We start from the raw sequence: 13,123 nt of genomic DNA on the forward strand, positions 1-13,123 counted from the left end.
GGCATTCTCTGGGCTGCCCTTCCTCTCTGGGCTGCCCTTCCTCGCTGGGCTGCCATCTCGAAATCCCAAATCGTCGCAAACCAGCTGCATCTATCCCTAGATTGGAATATGGGAGGAAGCGAGTCTTATCCCACTCTTGCTTGTAACTTGGGTTGGGGCCCGACTGCAACAACAGGGCACTGCAGACACAGAGATAACTTCCTTCAACACTGGGAGCTTCTACAGGATACCTAAAAAAGCATCCTCCTCCTCATCCAGGAGGACCACACAGAGAGGCACCAGCGAGTAAGAAGGACCTGCCAAATTACTGTTTCGAGACGGGCACATCCATTGCGATACAAAAGCGTACTCTTCAAAGTTCGTTCCTTCTGTCCGGCTGGTAATTAAATATTACACAGAGCACATAATTTGGCTTGCATTCCAATTATCTTCCAGTGCTGTAGGGTACAAATCACTCACTTGGCAATTAAAAACATTCTGGGGTGTCACTAAGTGTTTTAAGGGAGGGAAGGATTCTCAAGTCGGCAGAAGAACCAAAGGAACAGGAAGAAGAGAAAAAGCAAAGACTCCAGGATGCACCCTCGGCTCAGATTTTAGCTTTGTAATCCACGTCCCCCCGCCGATTTTATGGAGCCCCTGCCCCCCAATAATGACGACAATACTGGAGACATCACAGACAGCGCGCATGGCTGGAGCTAAACCGAAAAACCTGTCCCCCTGGGCTCATCAGACGTCTGCCAATTCAGGCTGATGGCACGCCTGCTCTCACACGGAGACACAGAGATATTTTTCCAAGAAATTATCAACATGAGCCAACTATTGTGTATGCGCACGCCAGCACACACACACACACACAGCCCGCGGTGCAGCCCGGTAATCGCCTTGGGTCCACCATGGGAAAAGCTCTGAAATGCTGATGGAGACTCTATTTTTAAAACCGCGTTCATATTCTCTTTTACGCTTTCTAAAGGCGCCATCCTCCGTTCAGGGGAGCCACCCACTGCCTTCAGAAGGATTAGGATAAAGTTGGTATGCAAGAGGAAAAAAAAAAGAAAAAAACGAATGATACCAGCACCTTCCAAAAACGGATTTGTGAGCAGCCCACCATCAGACAGCAGGCTAAATCAGGATTTGTGGAGGGAGAGGCATCTCCTCAGTTGCAAAGCCTCTTTGGGATCGACAGCGGTGCCTGGGGGACAGGGATCCTGAGAACCCCTGGAAGCCACTGGGTTGGCCCCTCTGGCCGGGCCAGGTTGTGTAGGGGAAGTTGCTCAGCATATGTCACAGGAAGGCAGGGCAGGGGGCCTTCTGTGTTGGGAGTGAGGAGGGAGGGAGGTAAGAGGTCAGGCTCCAGGGTATTGCCACCTGTTGTATCATCAAGAATTTGTCCTTTGTCCTGGGGTGCTGGCATGGAGCTCCTAAAGCCCTTGGAATTTCCGGAGTGGTGGTGGTGTCTCTGTTATGCTAATGAGGTGACCAGAGAGGGCCCCCCAGAGGGCTTCAGGATGGGGGCTGTCACCAGGAGGACCAACTGCTTGATGACATGGTTGGGCTGTGGAGCCAGGCGGACCTGGGATGGCGGGGGCGGGGGGGGGGCGTCTAATTACCCAGCTGATGATTTTATTTTATTTCATTTTATTTTATTTATTTTTCCCCAGCAAATGATTTTCATCATTTGTGCCTACATAGGAAGAGCCCTGGCTAAAAACCCTGGCCACTGAAGGTCAGTGGAGCTTCCTGCTCGGGGAGACTCACTGATGTGCCAGGAGGGGATCTTTGTCTGCTTCTGATACCTCACCCTACCTATGCCTGTCTTCACTGGCTGGTGCGGACTTGGGTCTGTCAGAAAACTGTGGCCACAAGTAGTGCTTTTCTGAGTTCCATTCATCATCACAGCAAATTACTGAACCTGAAGGGCTCCTGAGAACCCCTGCACTTAACAGCCAGTCAGTCGGGTAGTGGAGGTAGCCTGGGGGGTCCCCAGAGTGCAGCGGGTGGGGGGAATAAGCATGGCCTTGTTGGGGCCCGAGCCCGTTAACTTGTGGCGTCTGTGCCAACTCTGGGTAGTGAGCCAGGTTGGGTTGAAATGGAAGCCTTGCCCGTGAGGGTCCAAAAGTGGTGTGTTTAAAGGGCTGGGTGCAGGGAGCAAAAGGAATGAGACCCTAAAGGTACCCAGAGATAGGTATCCTGTGAAGCTAATAACATGCAAACCTCAGGACTCTTACCTCACATGCTCCTTCTAAGGCTCTGGGATGGTCCCTTACGCTATGTTCATATGGGCAGATACAATGTGCGAAAGCTAAACATTTTCATCTTGCTTGTGTTCAAAAGCTTTCTCACTGGGGCGCCTGGGTGGCTCAGTGGGTTAAGCGTCTGCCTTTGGCTCAGATCATGATCCTGGAGTCCTGGGATCGAGTCCCATGAGGCCTGCATCGGGCTCCCAGCTCAATGAGGAGTTTCCCTCTCCTTCTGCCCCACCCCTCCCCATGTTCTCTCTCTCTCTTTTAATAATATATATATATAATCTTAAAAAAAAAAAAACCAACCCAAAACAACAACAACAAACCTTCCTCACCCACCCAGCCATCAGATCCTAGAAACTTCAGTCTTGACAACCCTCTGGTGGTGACTGCCCTCGCTGAGAAACAGGGCTGGACTCTCTTGCACGGTCTAGCGCGGTGTGCAGAAAGCAGCCAAGACTTTGCGGAGTCTCAAGCAGGGCACAAAAGAGCTGGGAGCATGAAGACAGCACCAGGGGTTTGGGGGTCTTCATGAGACTTCCAACGGCCAGAAAGCTGCCAACCGGAGATGGAGCCCGGCCCCCAGACCTGAAGAGCTCAAATCATGGACATCTCCCAGGGAACGAGATGGGACCAGACGCCCGTCGAGACCTCCAGGGATGGGACAGACGGGTAGGCCTGTGCGGAGCCCAGCAGAGACCCACAGGACAGCGGGAGAACCAGGGCTCCCGGTCCCCCAGGCCACCAGGAAACACCAGCTTCCACCGTTATCCAGATGCCACCTGGGAAGGAAGCCGGGACAGTGGCCCCCAGGAGAGGAGGGAAAGAGCCCCTGGGACTCATGAACGTTGACCTGATTCCCCCCAAAAGATTACCCAATTAACTTGAAATTGGCTAAGTTTCCCTCCACAGAAAACAGGGATTTCAGAATAACTTTAAAAAAACCTTTTTTTTTTTTTTTAAATTGAGCTGTTTGAAATTGTGATCCTTCTCATTTAAAACAACATTACGAATACAGAAAAATTTCAAAGTCTTCCAACTAAACAGATTGTCTAAAGGTCACTGTGGGAATTTTTAGCATAATAGGATTATAAAATAAAACCTGTTTGTGATAAAACCATAATACAATATTCAAAGAAAGTGGCCACATCACTTAAATTTAACCTAAGCGTTCATGAGGCAGAGACGGGCAGCTAGTCACCAGAGTCGTCTTCTCCTGGGCTGGCGGCCAGACCCCACTTCCCGGTCTCCTTTATGGCTGGTGTGGGGCCTCATGGCCGAGCCACAGCCCGTGGAACATGAGCGGAGGGGGTACGGAGCCGTGGCAGGCCCGGCCCATCCGAGCCCCACGCCCGCCACTCTGTGCTGTCCTCCCCACTTCCCGCTTGCTGGGGTGCAGACGAAGAAGCCCGCGGAAGCTCCCTCAGCCCGGGCTCTTGAATGGCCGCATGGAGAGCCCCGGCCATCACCAACCAGAAACACCCACCTTGGGCTTTGAAGTGAGGAAGAAATTTCTACTGGTTTTTTTCCGATAGGCCCATGAGTAGGACACGTGTAGGTCCGGCCGTTGCCACCGTGAGCGTTAGTCTAGGCCGCACTCTTCCACCTCAATCTGCTGCTAATTCAATGTGGCAATCAGTGGGCGCATACTTTTTGCACACAAAATTCCTAAGTTCCAACCAGATCCACCTCGCCCACTACGAGGAGAGCGGGCGTGGGGGCAACTACCAAGAACGCCAGGAAGCTGGGCTGTGGTTGTGAGCTGGGCCCCAAGAACGAGCACGGACACGTGAGGGCTCAGAGAATGTTCCAGAACGGTTTGTGAGGGCGCCACCGGTGAGGTGGAGGTGGAGCTGGGCCTTGAAGGATGAGAAAGGCTCAGCAGAAGGAAAAGGGTGGGGAAGGGCCTCCCACACCGAACGTGGGCAAAAAGGCAGAGCGTTTCCTTGAGGGACGGCCCGTCTCCTGGCACCGGGGCTGCGGAGACCGTGGTGTGAGCCCGGGGCGGGGAGCTGCTCCGTTCGGCTGCCATCCAGCTCTGCGAGTCCCCGCATCTCCGAGGCCTCTGCCAAGCAGGCTTTGTACAACATTGCCAGGAGAAAGAAGAATTATTTTAGCCCCGTCTCAGCGTTTCTTCCACAACAGTCTCTACCATATTCCCTTTCAAGGCTGGGTCGGCCGGGTCCATTCAGCGCGCTCAGTCATCCGCCAGGAGAGAACATCTCTTCGCGTCTGGGCTTGTGAAAACCCCTTGAATATAATGTTATTATAAAAAAAAAGCTTGCTAGGCTGATATCGAACGGGACTGCAGCTGGTGAATGAGAAAACAAATGACAGTAAAGCATCTATTTTGAATGCTCAGGCCATGGGCCGAGCTTCCTGGACTGTGGGTCGCAGCTGACAGCGAGTTACCGGTTCCTTCCAAATACTGACAGACGGTTTGCAAAAGAACAGATCACAAAAAAGATGGATTACAACAGAGCTGTGCTGAGCACACTTCTGTCTTTCCTGGGTGACTTCGTATCTCACAAGACAGCTCAGCATGAGTATGACATAATATAATATAATATATAAAATATAACTTATATGAATTATAATGTATATTATATATTATACCATATTATAAACATGAATTTCACGGTGTCATTTTGAAAAACAAACCAGTTTTCTGTTTTTAGATGTGTATGTTAGATGTCAAAGAAGGTCTACCGGACCACCAGAAAAGGGAAATGCTATCCTAACATTATGGTAAACGAGTCAATGTCCACTTTCCTCTTAAAAGTTACAATTTCATTTTGCCAACATTCCTTGGGTCCCTACCATGTGCCGGGCACTGTGCTGTTCACGAGTCATAGACACCGAAGAAAAAAGAGAGCGAACGAGGCATTCTACACTTGAAAACTTTCTAAGATCCACGTTATTTTTCTTTTTCTTTTTCTTTTCTTTTTTTTTTTTTTAAGATTTTATTTATTTATTTGACAGACAGAGACACCGTAAGAGAGGGGGAACACAAGCGTCGGGCATGAAGGAGGGAGAAGCAGGATTCCTGCTAAGCAGGGAGCCTGATGCAGGGCTTGATCCCAGGACCCTGGGATCATGACCTGAGCCGAAGGCGGACGCTTCACCGACTGACCCACCCAGGCAGCCCTAAGATCCATGTTCTATTCCTTAAGAGTGTTGCCCAAAGAGTATTTTAAAATGGGTGAGTTCAGCTACATTCTTGCCTAAAAGATAAGGTAATGTTGTTTGTAACATCTGTAGATTCTGTGTGTAAAGACCGACTTTCCGACTTTCCGTGTTGGCCTGGAGGGCTGCCTCGTCTGTCATAATGGGACTCCAGGTACTCAGTTTATCGCTTGAATAAAAGAGAAAGGAGGAGAATTTTCCTGAGCTCGGAAATGATTATTAAACAAACACCAAACTCTTCCCATTACAGAACGAATCTTAACGATACCGCGACAACCTCACAATAGGGAAACAAAAGGATCCCACAAAACACATTCTGGGGCCACGGGGATGTGTGGACAGGACAGTCAGACAGTCACACGTAGGAAGCCGCATTTCGCATGCCATTGTTCAGCCGTAAATATGAGCGATGCTTTCTTCGTCTCTTTCTTTTTTTCAGGCTTTTCAAAATTCAGGTCACGTCTCTCTCATCATACAGCAAGCGCAGTACATCACATCTCAAGTGGTGCCCAGACCCGTCGGCCTTGGATAACCAATCTCGAAACACGTCCCCTGCCTTTCTACCCGCCTACCTACCTGTGTCCTGGGTCCTAAAGCCACGTGTCGCAAAGCTCAGAACGGCATTCCCCTTCCATAAAATGAACTCCTCACAACAGCTTCTGTTTTGTTTGGTTTTCAACCCGATGGAGCTATCTCCAGGGCGCCTTTACCGGTCCTGCCTGGGACGAGGGTCCCAGACTGCTGTCAACACAGGTTCTAAGTCTGCTCCCAGCGAGGAAAAGTGGGGCAAAACCTTGAAATGCGAGAGTCCCACCGGCCACGGCATGCACACACGTCACTCCTAGGGCCACCGAGAGATGCCTCCGCTCCCCAGGCCACACTCTGAGATTTCATTCCCCCAGTCAAAATGAGAACTCAACATTTTCCAAAGGGGGGGTGTACCCCCAAACTGCAGAATAACATTCCCAAACTTCAGTGACTCCCGTCTGTGCTTGCCACGGGCAGACCGGATGAGCCAAAACTGAGCACGCGAATGCGTCAGCACTCGCAAATTCTTGTTCCTAGCCAGCTGTGCGTCCCCGTGTCGTCACTGAACCTCTCTGGGCCATAACTGCTTTGTCCCTAAAACCAAGACCCTACAAAGACCCCTTCCAGCTCTAATTTCTTGGGTCAAGGAAGGAACCACGCAGCTAGAAACCACACTGTCTCCAAACTCTCTCCGCAGGCCTTGGAAAAGTAAAACTCCGAGTCAAGACCAGGAAATTGAGGGGGAGCAATTAAAAAGGTCTCTCGGAGCCCCTTCCGCGTTCTGATCCTAAATCCGACCCTGAGGCCTGACCAGGCGAGGGGTCATGAAGCGTGAGCGGGCCTCACTGTGGCCAGTGGCCAGTTCTGCTCTCGCGCGACATTCCTCATTATTCGCCAAGGCCCTGCCTTGAAACGCAACGAGGCCACCGCCACCGTCAAACGACCTTCCCCGTGTTCAAGAGCCGCTTCTGCTTTCCCTGGACACGCGTCCCCGGGCTCCCGACGGCTCGAGCCCCCAGGAGCGCCCGCCCGGCCCGGCCCGGCCCGGCCCGCGAAAAGCAGCCACACCTACCCTCAGCCACTGCTTCTCGGTGAGGGCGTCGCTGTAGTCCACGTCCCGGCGCTGGCGAGACCCCCTCCCGAAAATCTTCTCCTCCTCCTCCTCACACGTGAGCCGCTCGACTTCCGCGTCGTCCTTGATAATCCAGCAGGGCAGCTCGTCCTCCTCCATGAGGCGCGGCTTCCGCTTCGGGTTCCGAGCGTCCTCCCTCCGCCGGTCCATGTCCATACGCTGGAGGCAGGAACGACAGCGTCACCGGCGGGAACGGGGACTCGGCCCACGGCCGACCTCACGGCACACGAAACGTCCCCGGGCTCCCCTCCTGTGCTTTCGGGGTCCCTTCTCTGCTTTTCCCATAAAGTCTCTAGATCCTGGCCGACATGTTCTAGCTCATTCCTCGAGCGCCCTGGCCCCACGGAGATTCTGCAAGGTAACAATCTCCCTCCCTCTAGACCCCATCTTCGAAGTTCATGCCTCTAGAAGACACTCCTTAAAAATTTCTCTACTACGTCTGCGTGTGCACAAAGCTCCCGCTTTAAGGCGTAGGGAGGAAAGTCCGGCCGGGGATGTATTTAAAATAACTCACTGCTACCCTGGCATCCAAGTGCTCTGAAAGCCCAGGAAAGAAAAACTCCAGGAAGAAAACTCCCCTCTTCTCAACAGGGCTCATGCTTTTAATTAAACAACTGAGGGGCGACCCTTGGCCTGGGACACGATAAAGGCTGGATTAGTCATTCAGCCACGAAGGTATTGAATTTTTGGTGCACTGTGGGCTCCGCGAGAGGGATGTCCTTCAGCCCGAGCTTTTAAAAAGTTGAGCTCTTACGAAAAGACCACAGCACCAGAGAAGAAGGTCGAGCTCATCTCAGCTGCTCAGGTCATCAGGGAAGCGTCTCTCTTTCGTATAGTTTCCTAGGCTCCCAAATGCCTGTGTCCCCACCTCTTGCTTGCTTTTAAAAAATCCAGTGCACTTGTAAGAGAGTTAAGTGCCACATACTTGGCTTTAACCTATAATTAAACAATCTGCTAGCTTCAAAAAGCAAATAAAACCTCCACTGGACGGCTGCATACGTTAGTTATATAAGTATATAGATAGCTAGATAGTTAGATAGATAGAGAGGCTGCTAGCTAGATGTACTATTGCTACAATCGAATAGACCATTAACCGTTAAATGATTTACCTTTCCCCTTTCCTCCTTCGGTTCTACCGTATTGAAACAGGGATTCAACATAACTTTTTCGTAAGAGTTAAAACCGGCAACCGAAGGTCAATGACATTTCTATTCAAATCCAAACTTGACCTCTAGGATCCACATAAAAAATGCAAGTTCAAAGTCCCTTAAACGGCGCTTCGACTTTTTTTTTGGAAATCATTATATTCCCAAGATGGGGCCGGCCTGCAGCATGGGGGAGCCCCATTGGTTGATAAATGTGGCCGTCCCGTTCTGTCATGTGCTATAGTTAGCTGGACAGGCTGTTCTTAATCCTGACTCCTAATGCTCCGGTATCAGATATGGGATCCACCAAACTTGCACTGGTAGCACAGCGCACGCCTTACTGGCGACGCAGCCTGGAGAGGGACCTCTCCACGTGCCCTCCTGACGCTACTTTAGACTGCTAATAAGAAAAAAAAAAACCAAAACACACATTTTTTGGTTAAATGCATTCTACTGAGATGACGCTTTGGTTTTTGGTTTGACCACCACCATTACCTAAACCAAGAGCTGTTAAAAATGACTTACACCATGCCTTTGTCCACAATTGGGAACATAATCTTTTCTGACATAGAAATAAAAACAAATTGGTATAAAAAATAAAAAGTGAATTGATATATAAAATTGGATATAAAAAGTAAATTGCACTTCCTTTTTTTTTTTTTTTTTTTTTCCTTTTAGAAAGGGCTTGATGCACTATTTTTCAATAAGCTTCAAGTTCTGATGGCTGCATCTCTCCCCAGGGATTTCTACTTGCAGAAGACCAGAACGAGATCTGAAGGTGACATGCACGGATGTCTAATTTACGACTCAGGTACGACATGAATATATTTGTCTTAAGACCTGATTAAATAAATGTTGTCTTAACAAGTACAGTTATTTTTAAAAAGTACTTCTTGCCTTTGTAGGGAACATAACAGTTTATAAAGTTTCATGTTTGTATGTTACCAAAATGTCTCCTATTTGTACCTTGGTGTGTCAAAGATCTTTTCAGGTAAAATTCATAGGGAACCGGCATGAAAGATCTCTGTTTCTGAAGTCCCATTTTTAGAAGGAAATGAGAAAACTATTCAAAAGAAAGGTTTTATTTTAAAGAGACTGTCTGCTTGATGAGTGTTATTTAACTACCAAGTCTATGATAAACCAAATCATAAGCTTATATTAAATTTTACAGAGATCTTTTTTTTTTAATAATAAGGGATAAAAAGGTTAAATATATGAAATCCGAATCTAGCTCACATTCCATTCTTGTCTCACTGAACTTCATCAGAGCAGCTGGCAAGGATTCAGATTTGATTTCCTGCCCCCTGGTGGAGGTGCTAATGCACAGGAAACCGGTCCAAGGCGGCCACTGCTTAGACTAAAAGAAAACACACCACCAAACCCAACCCCAAATTTGTATAATCCAAAAATGAAAAGTCAACCATTGAGAAAAAGCAGAACATGCCCCCAAACTGAAATGCCGACCAAAAAGTGCTCCCTCGCCAGGTTCATTGTTCTAAGCCTGTTCTTTGCATGATAAAATACTCCCAAATTAAAAGACGGCTGGGCCTTGGCCAGACATTCAATTTCTTCCCCCCCCACTCCACCCCGAGGCTTTTGATTTCTGCAAATACCCAGCCCAAAAGTCAGAGAAGAGAAGTCCTCTCTTCCCCTCACTCTGGGGCTACTGATGGAAATCTCCATCTCTGGGCCTGCTCTGATTTGTGTAATGACACACAATGAGGCCCGTTCCTGGACCTTAAGAGTATCCGAGGCTGTGGGCCGTGCTGAATTATTGCCAGTCAGTGACTAGCCAGGGAAGCTAAGGGCCTCTTGCCCCTGTGTTCCCCAGGAATTCACGTTTTAATAAGTTCCTCAAGGATAGAAAAAAATGTTTGCTTCCTCTGTGGATCGCTAACGTCCCTCAGTAGAGAACAGGCTATAAAGGGAGGGACCAACAGTTTAAGTTAATAAATTTCAGTTTTATGGGTGCCTGGGTGGCTCAGTGGGTTAAGCCTTTGCTTTTGGCTCAGGTCATGATCTCAGGGTCCTGGGATCGAGTCCCGCATCAGGCTCTCTGCTCAGCGGGGAGCCTGCTTCCCTTCCTCTCTCTCTCTGCCTGCCTCTCTGCCTACTTGTGATCTCTGTCTGTCAAATAAATAAATAAAATCTCAAAAAAAAAAAAAAAAGAAATTTTGGTTTTAGGAACACCCTACATGGACCCTGCTGTTATATGATCCTGTTGCATCATTTTGATATAAAATGGCCCAACCCGGGGAGGGCGGTGCATGAGGGTAGGGGGAAGAACACATTCCAGGGTGGGAATCAGTCCCAGGGCGACCTAAAACTCCCCTCAGAGAGAATTAAGTGTCTTTTTATCTTGAATCGTTATGTGTGGACACAATGACTGTTCCCTAGACAAAAATTACAAAATCCCCCCCCCAAAAAGAAAAAAAAGTAAGCCTCCACACAGCTAGAACTCCCTTCTCGGACTGTCTGCACAAGAAAACAGAGAACGCAAATCCTGTGGGTCATATCTGGCCCAGGGTCCCGTTTTGTTTGGCACGCAGTATTAGATCATAATAAAAAACTGAATTTAGCCGCAAACATTTTGAAATCCAGCAATCACACAAAAAACCTAGATTTCCAGCTTCTCTTGGCAATCTGGAGTTCCCGGCTCCGTGGGGCTTGGGGCCCTGTCCCCCTCAGACAGAGCAGCTCCAGGTTACCACCGCCACCCCCTCCCCTACCCCTCCACTCGCCTCACTCCTGCAAACTGCGTGTCTGACACCTGAGGGCACTCAGACTGGGGGCCGGGGGGCTCCACGTTACAGCTCACATTCATCCTCTCATTCGGCCATCAAACTAAATGTCAGGAAGAGCCGCATGATTGACGGTAGTGGAGGGGCCTGGCACCTTGTCTATGTCCTGATCCACACGGACATCGTCTCAAGGCCCTACATTTTGCAAAGGCCGCCATTCATTCAGTCGGTATTTGTTAAGCAAGCGCTACGTGCCGCGGGCTGTTCTGAGTGCCGGGGAAGCAGAGATAGTTACCCACGTGCCCTGAGAATGGAATAAAACAGCCCTCCTCAGGCCTCCTTCGCTTGCCAAAGGGACTTGCTTCCGCACGTCCTGACCTTGCGGCAGGCCATGCACACAAATCGAATGCAGATTTCCGCAAATTACCCATGACTACCTACGCAGCGTGGACCATCGAGGTTGAAACTGTGGATGTTAAACCCTCAAATGTCGAGGTTCTAGTCTACCTGTCCGGACCAGTGAAATCCAACGGACTCTTTCACTGAAAGGTGACACATCAAAGCTGCACCTTGAGATGCTTCTGGAAGGTTCCGGTTCCCTTCAGCAGGCTCCCGTCACTGTTAAGAAGAGGCATGACCCTGTTGTTGGGTCGCCGTGGGGCATGTTTGTTGTGACCCAGTGGGGAGACAGCAAGGGAATGGCTACAGACCACCTACAGAAGCCGGGCAGGTTTCCCGGAAGACGCTGGCTTGGAATTAGAAATGAGCCAGGAAGGGGGCAAGCAGGTGAGCGGCGCGGGGGGGGATCTGTGGCAAAGCTGTGGACCACATGGCCTGTCCAGAGGGCACAGCTGCTACTAAGCCCTGGCCAACTGCTTCCACACAGAGACGTGGGCCTGGTATTGCCTATTCTCCTTTTTCAAGAGAAGCCAGAAATCAGGATTCTTTTTATGTTGGCAACAAATTGGAAATTAAAAAAAAAAAACCCTGCGTGGGCCAAACAAAATATGTCTGCAGGCTAAACCCAGCCAGTTTGCAGCCTCTGAACTGAAGGGAAGTCACAGGCTTCACAAATGAAATGCCGCTGGGGCCCGTGGGCTCCGGACACCTCGGGTCAACAGAGAAAGGGGCATGAGTTCCTATGACATTACCATAAAGAGATCAAATTCTTCTTCTCGTCGAGCAATCATTTGGTTCAAGGTCTCATCGTCGGGCACTTCATCTTCTTCCTGGGGTCAAGAACACAAGGACTTAGCAGGCTTTAAGGAAGAGCTTGGACAAGTGGGGCAAGGGACCAAGGAGTCACGTGGGTCTGTCCTGCAGACCACAGCCAGAAAGCAAAGACAGTGTCACTGGGTGTGTTCTTTGCCATCATTATTTCACAAGGCATTCAAACCATCTTCCCTGAGAAAAATCGGTTTGTAAAGAAAACATGGGAAATGACGAAAAACCCGGGGCTTGGGGGGCATGGATCTTGATTCCGTTACTTTTAAAACAAAGATACTTAACGTCTCCCCACCTCAATGACCTCATCTGTAAAATGGGTATGTCATTTACTCTGAAGATAAGTTGCAACATTTAAGTACGGAAACGCACAGGGGAAAGCGCCTAACATAAATTCTTTTACTTCTATTAATCTCAATCTTCATGTAAGTGCTGATTTTCGAAGCCTTACAAAACCCACAAATAGCTGATAGTTTGTGACTAGGCACAGAGCAAGACCTTAAAATTACACAGGTCAAATGCAGAGCCTTTGAGATACTATCATCAGTGTCTTTCAGTGGGAATTCTTATGCTAATGGTTAAAGCTGCGGATGGGACAATTCAGAATGTAGCTATCACAACCCCCCACAAACTATCTTTAATTAAAAAAAATTAAATTAAGCAGAGAAAGCAGGTACACAAGGGCTAACATTTCCTTTTTATATTGTGTTAGACCAAGGCACATGCTCTCTCTGCAAATTCCTCAGAAACCCAGTTCTCCAGCTTCCTAGAAATGTGATGACTTCCATACTTGAAGAAAAACACGATTTTAAAAGTTGGGCAGAAGCTGCAGAACTTACCTTCCAAAATTATTTTTATCATATGCTGGCTAAGCGTGTTAAAAATTGAACGGAGAATTTCAGTGTATTAGCAGGGCGAGGAAGGAGG

General features: G+C 49.0%; 1 protein-coding gene across 8 annotated transcripts in view; it reads right to left on the reverse strand.

Annotated features, from left to right (window-relative positions):
• SMARCA2 (SWI/SNF related, matrix associated, actin dependent regulator of chromatin, subfamily a, member 2) overlaps positions 1-13,123 on the reverse strand; it is a 179,535-nt gene that overhangs the window by 68,655 nt on the left and 97,757 nt on the right. For 7 of the 8 annotated variants that reach the window (XM_045065039.1, XM_045065045.1, XM_045065043.1 and 4 more), the window contains exons 26-27: positions 12,124-12,201; positions 7,027-7,245 (exon numbers count right to left, since the gene is read on the reverse strand). In XM_045065039.1, the coding sequence (XP_044920974.1) occupies positions 7,027-7,245; positions 12,124-12,201 (297 nt within the window). Of the gene's footprint in view, positions 1-5,344; positions 5,596-7,026; positions 7,246-12,123; positions 12,202-13,123 lie in introns of those variants that run through there. The other variant, XM_045065046.1, reaches the window with a different exon arrangement.

This window comes from Mustela putorius, unplaced genomic scaffold (genome assembly GCF_011764305.1).
Source record: "Mustela putorius furo isolate JIRA1106 unplaced genomic scaffold, ASM1176430v1.1 tig00003854_pilon_pilon_pilon, whole genome shotgun sequence".
NCBI lineage: Eukaryota > Metazoa > Chordata > Mammalia > Carnivora > Mustelidae > Mustela > Mustela putorius.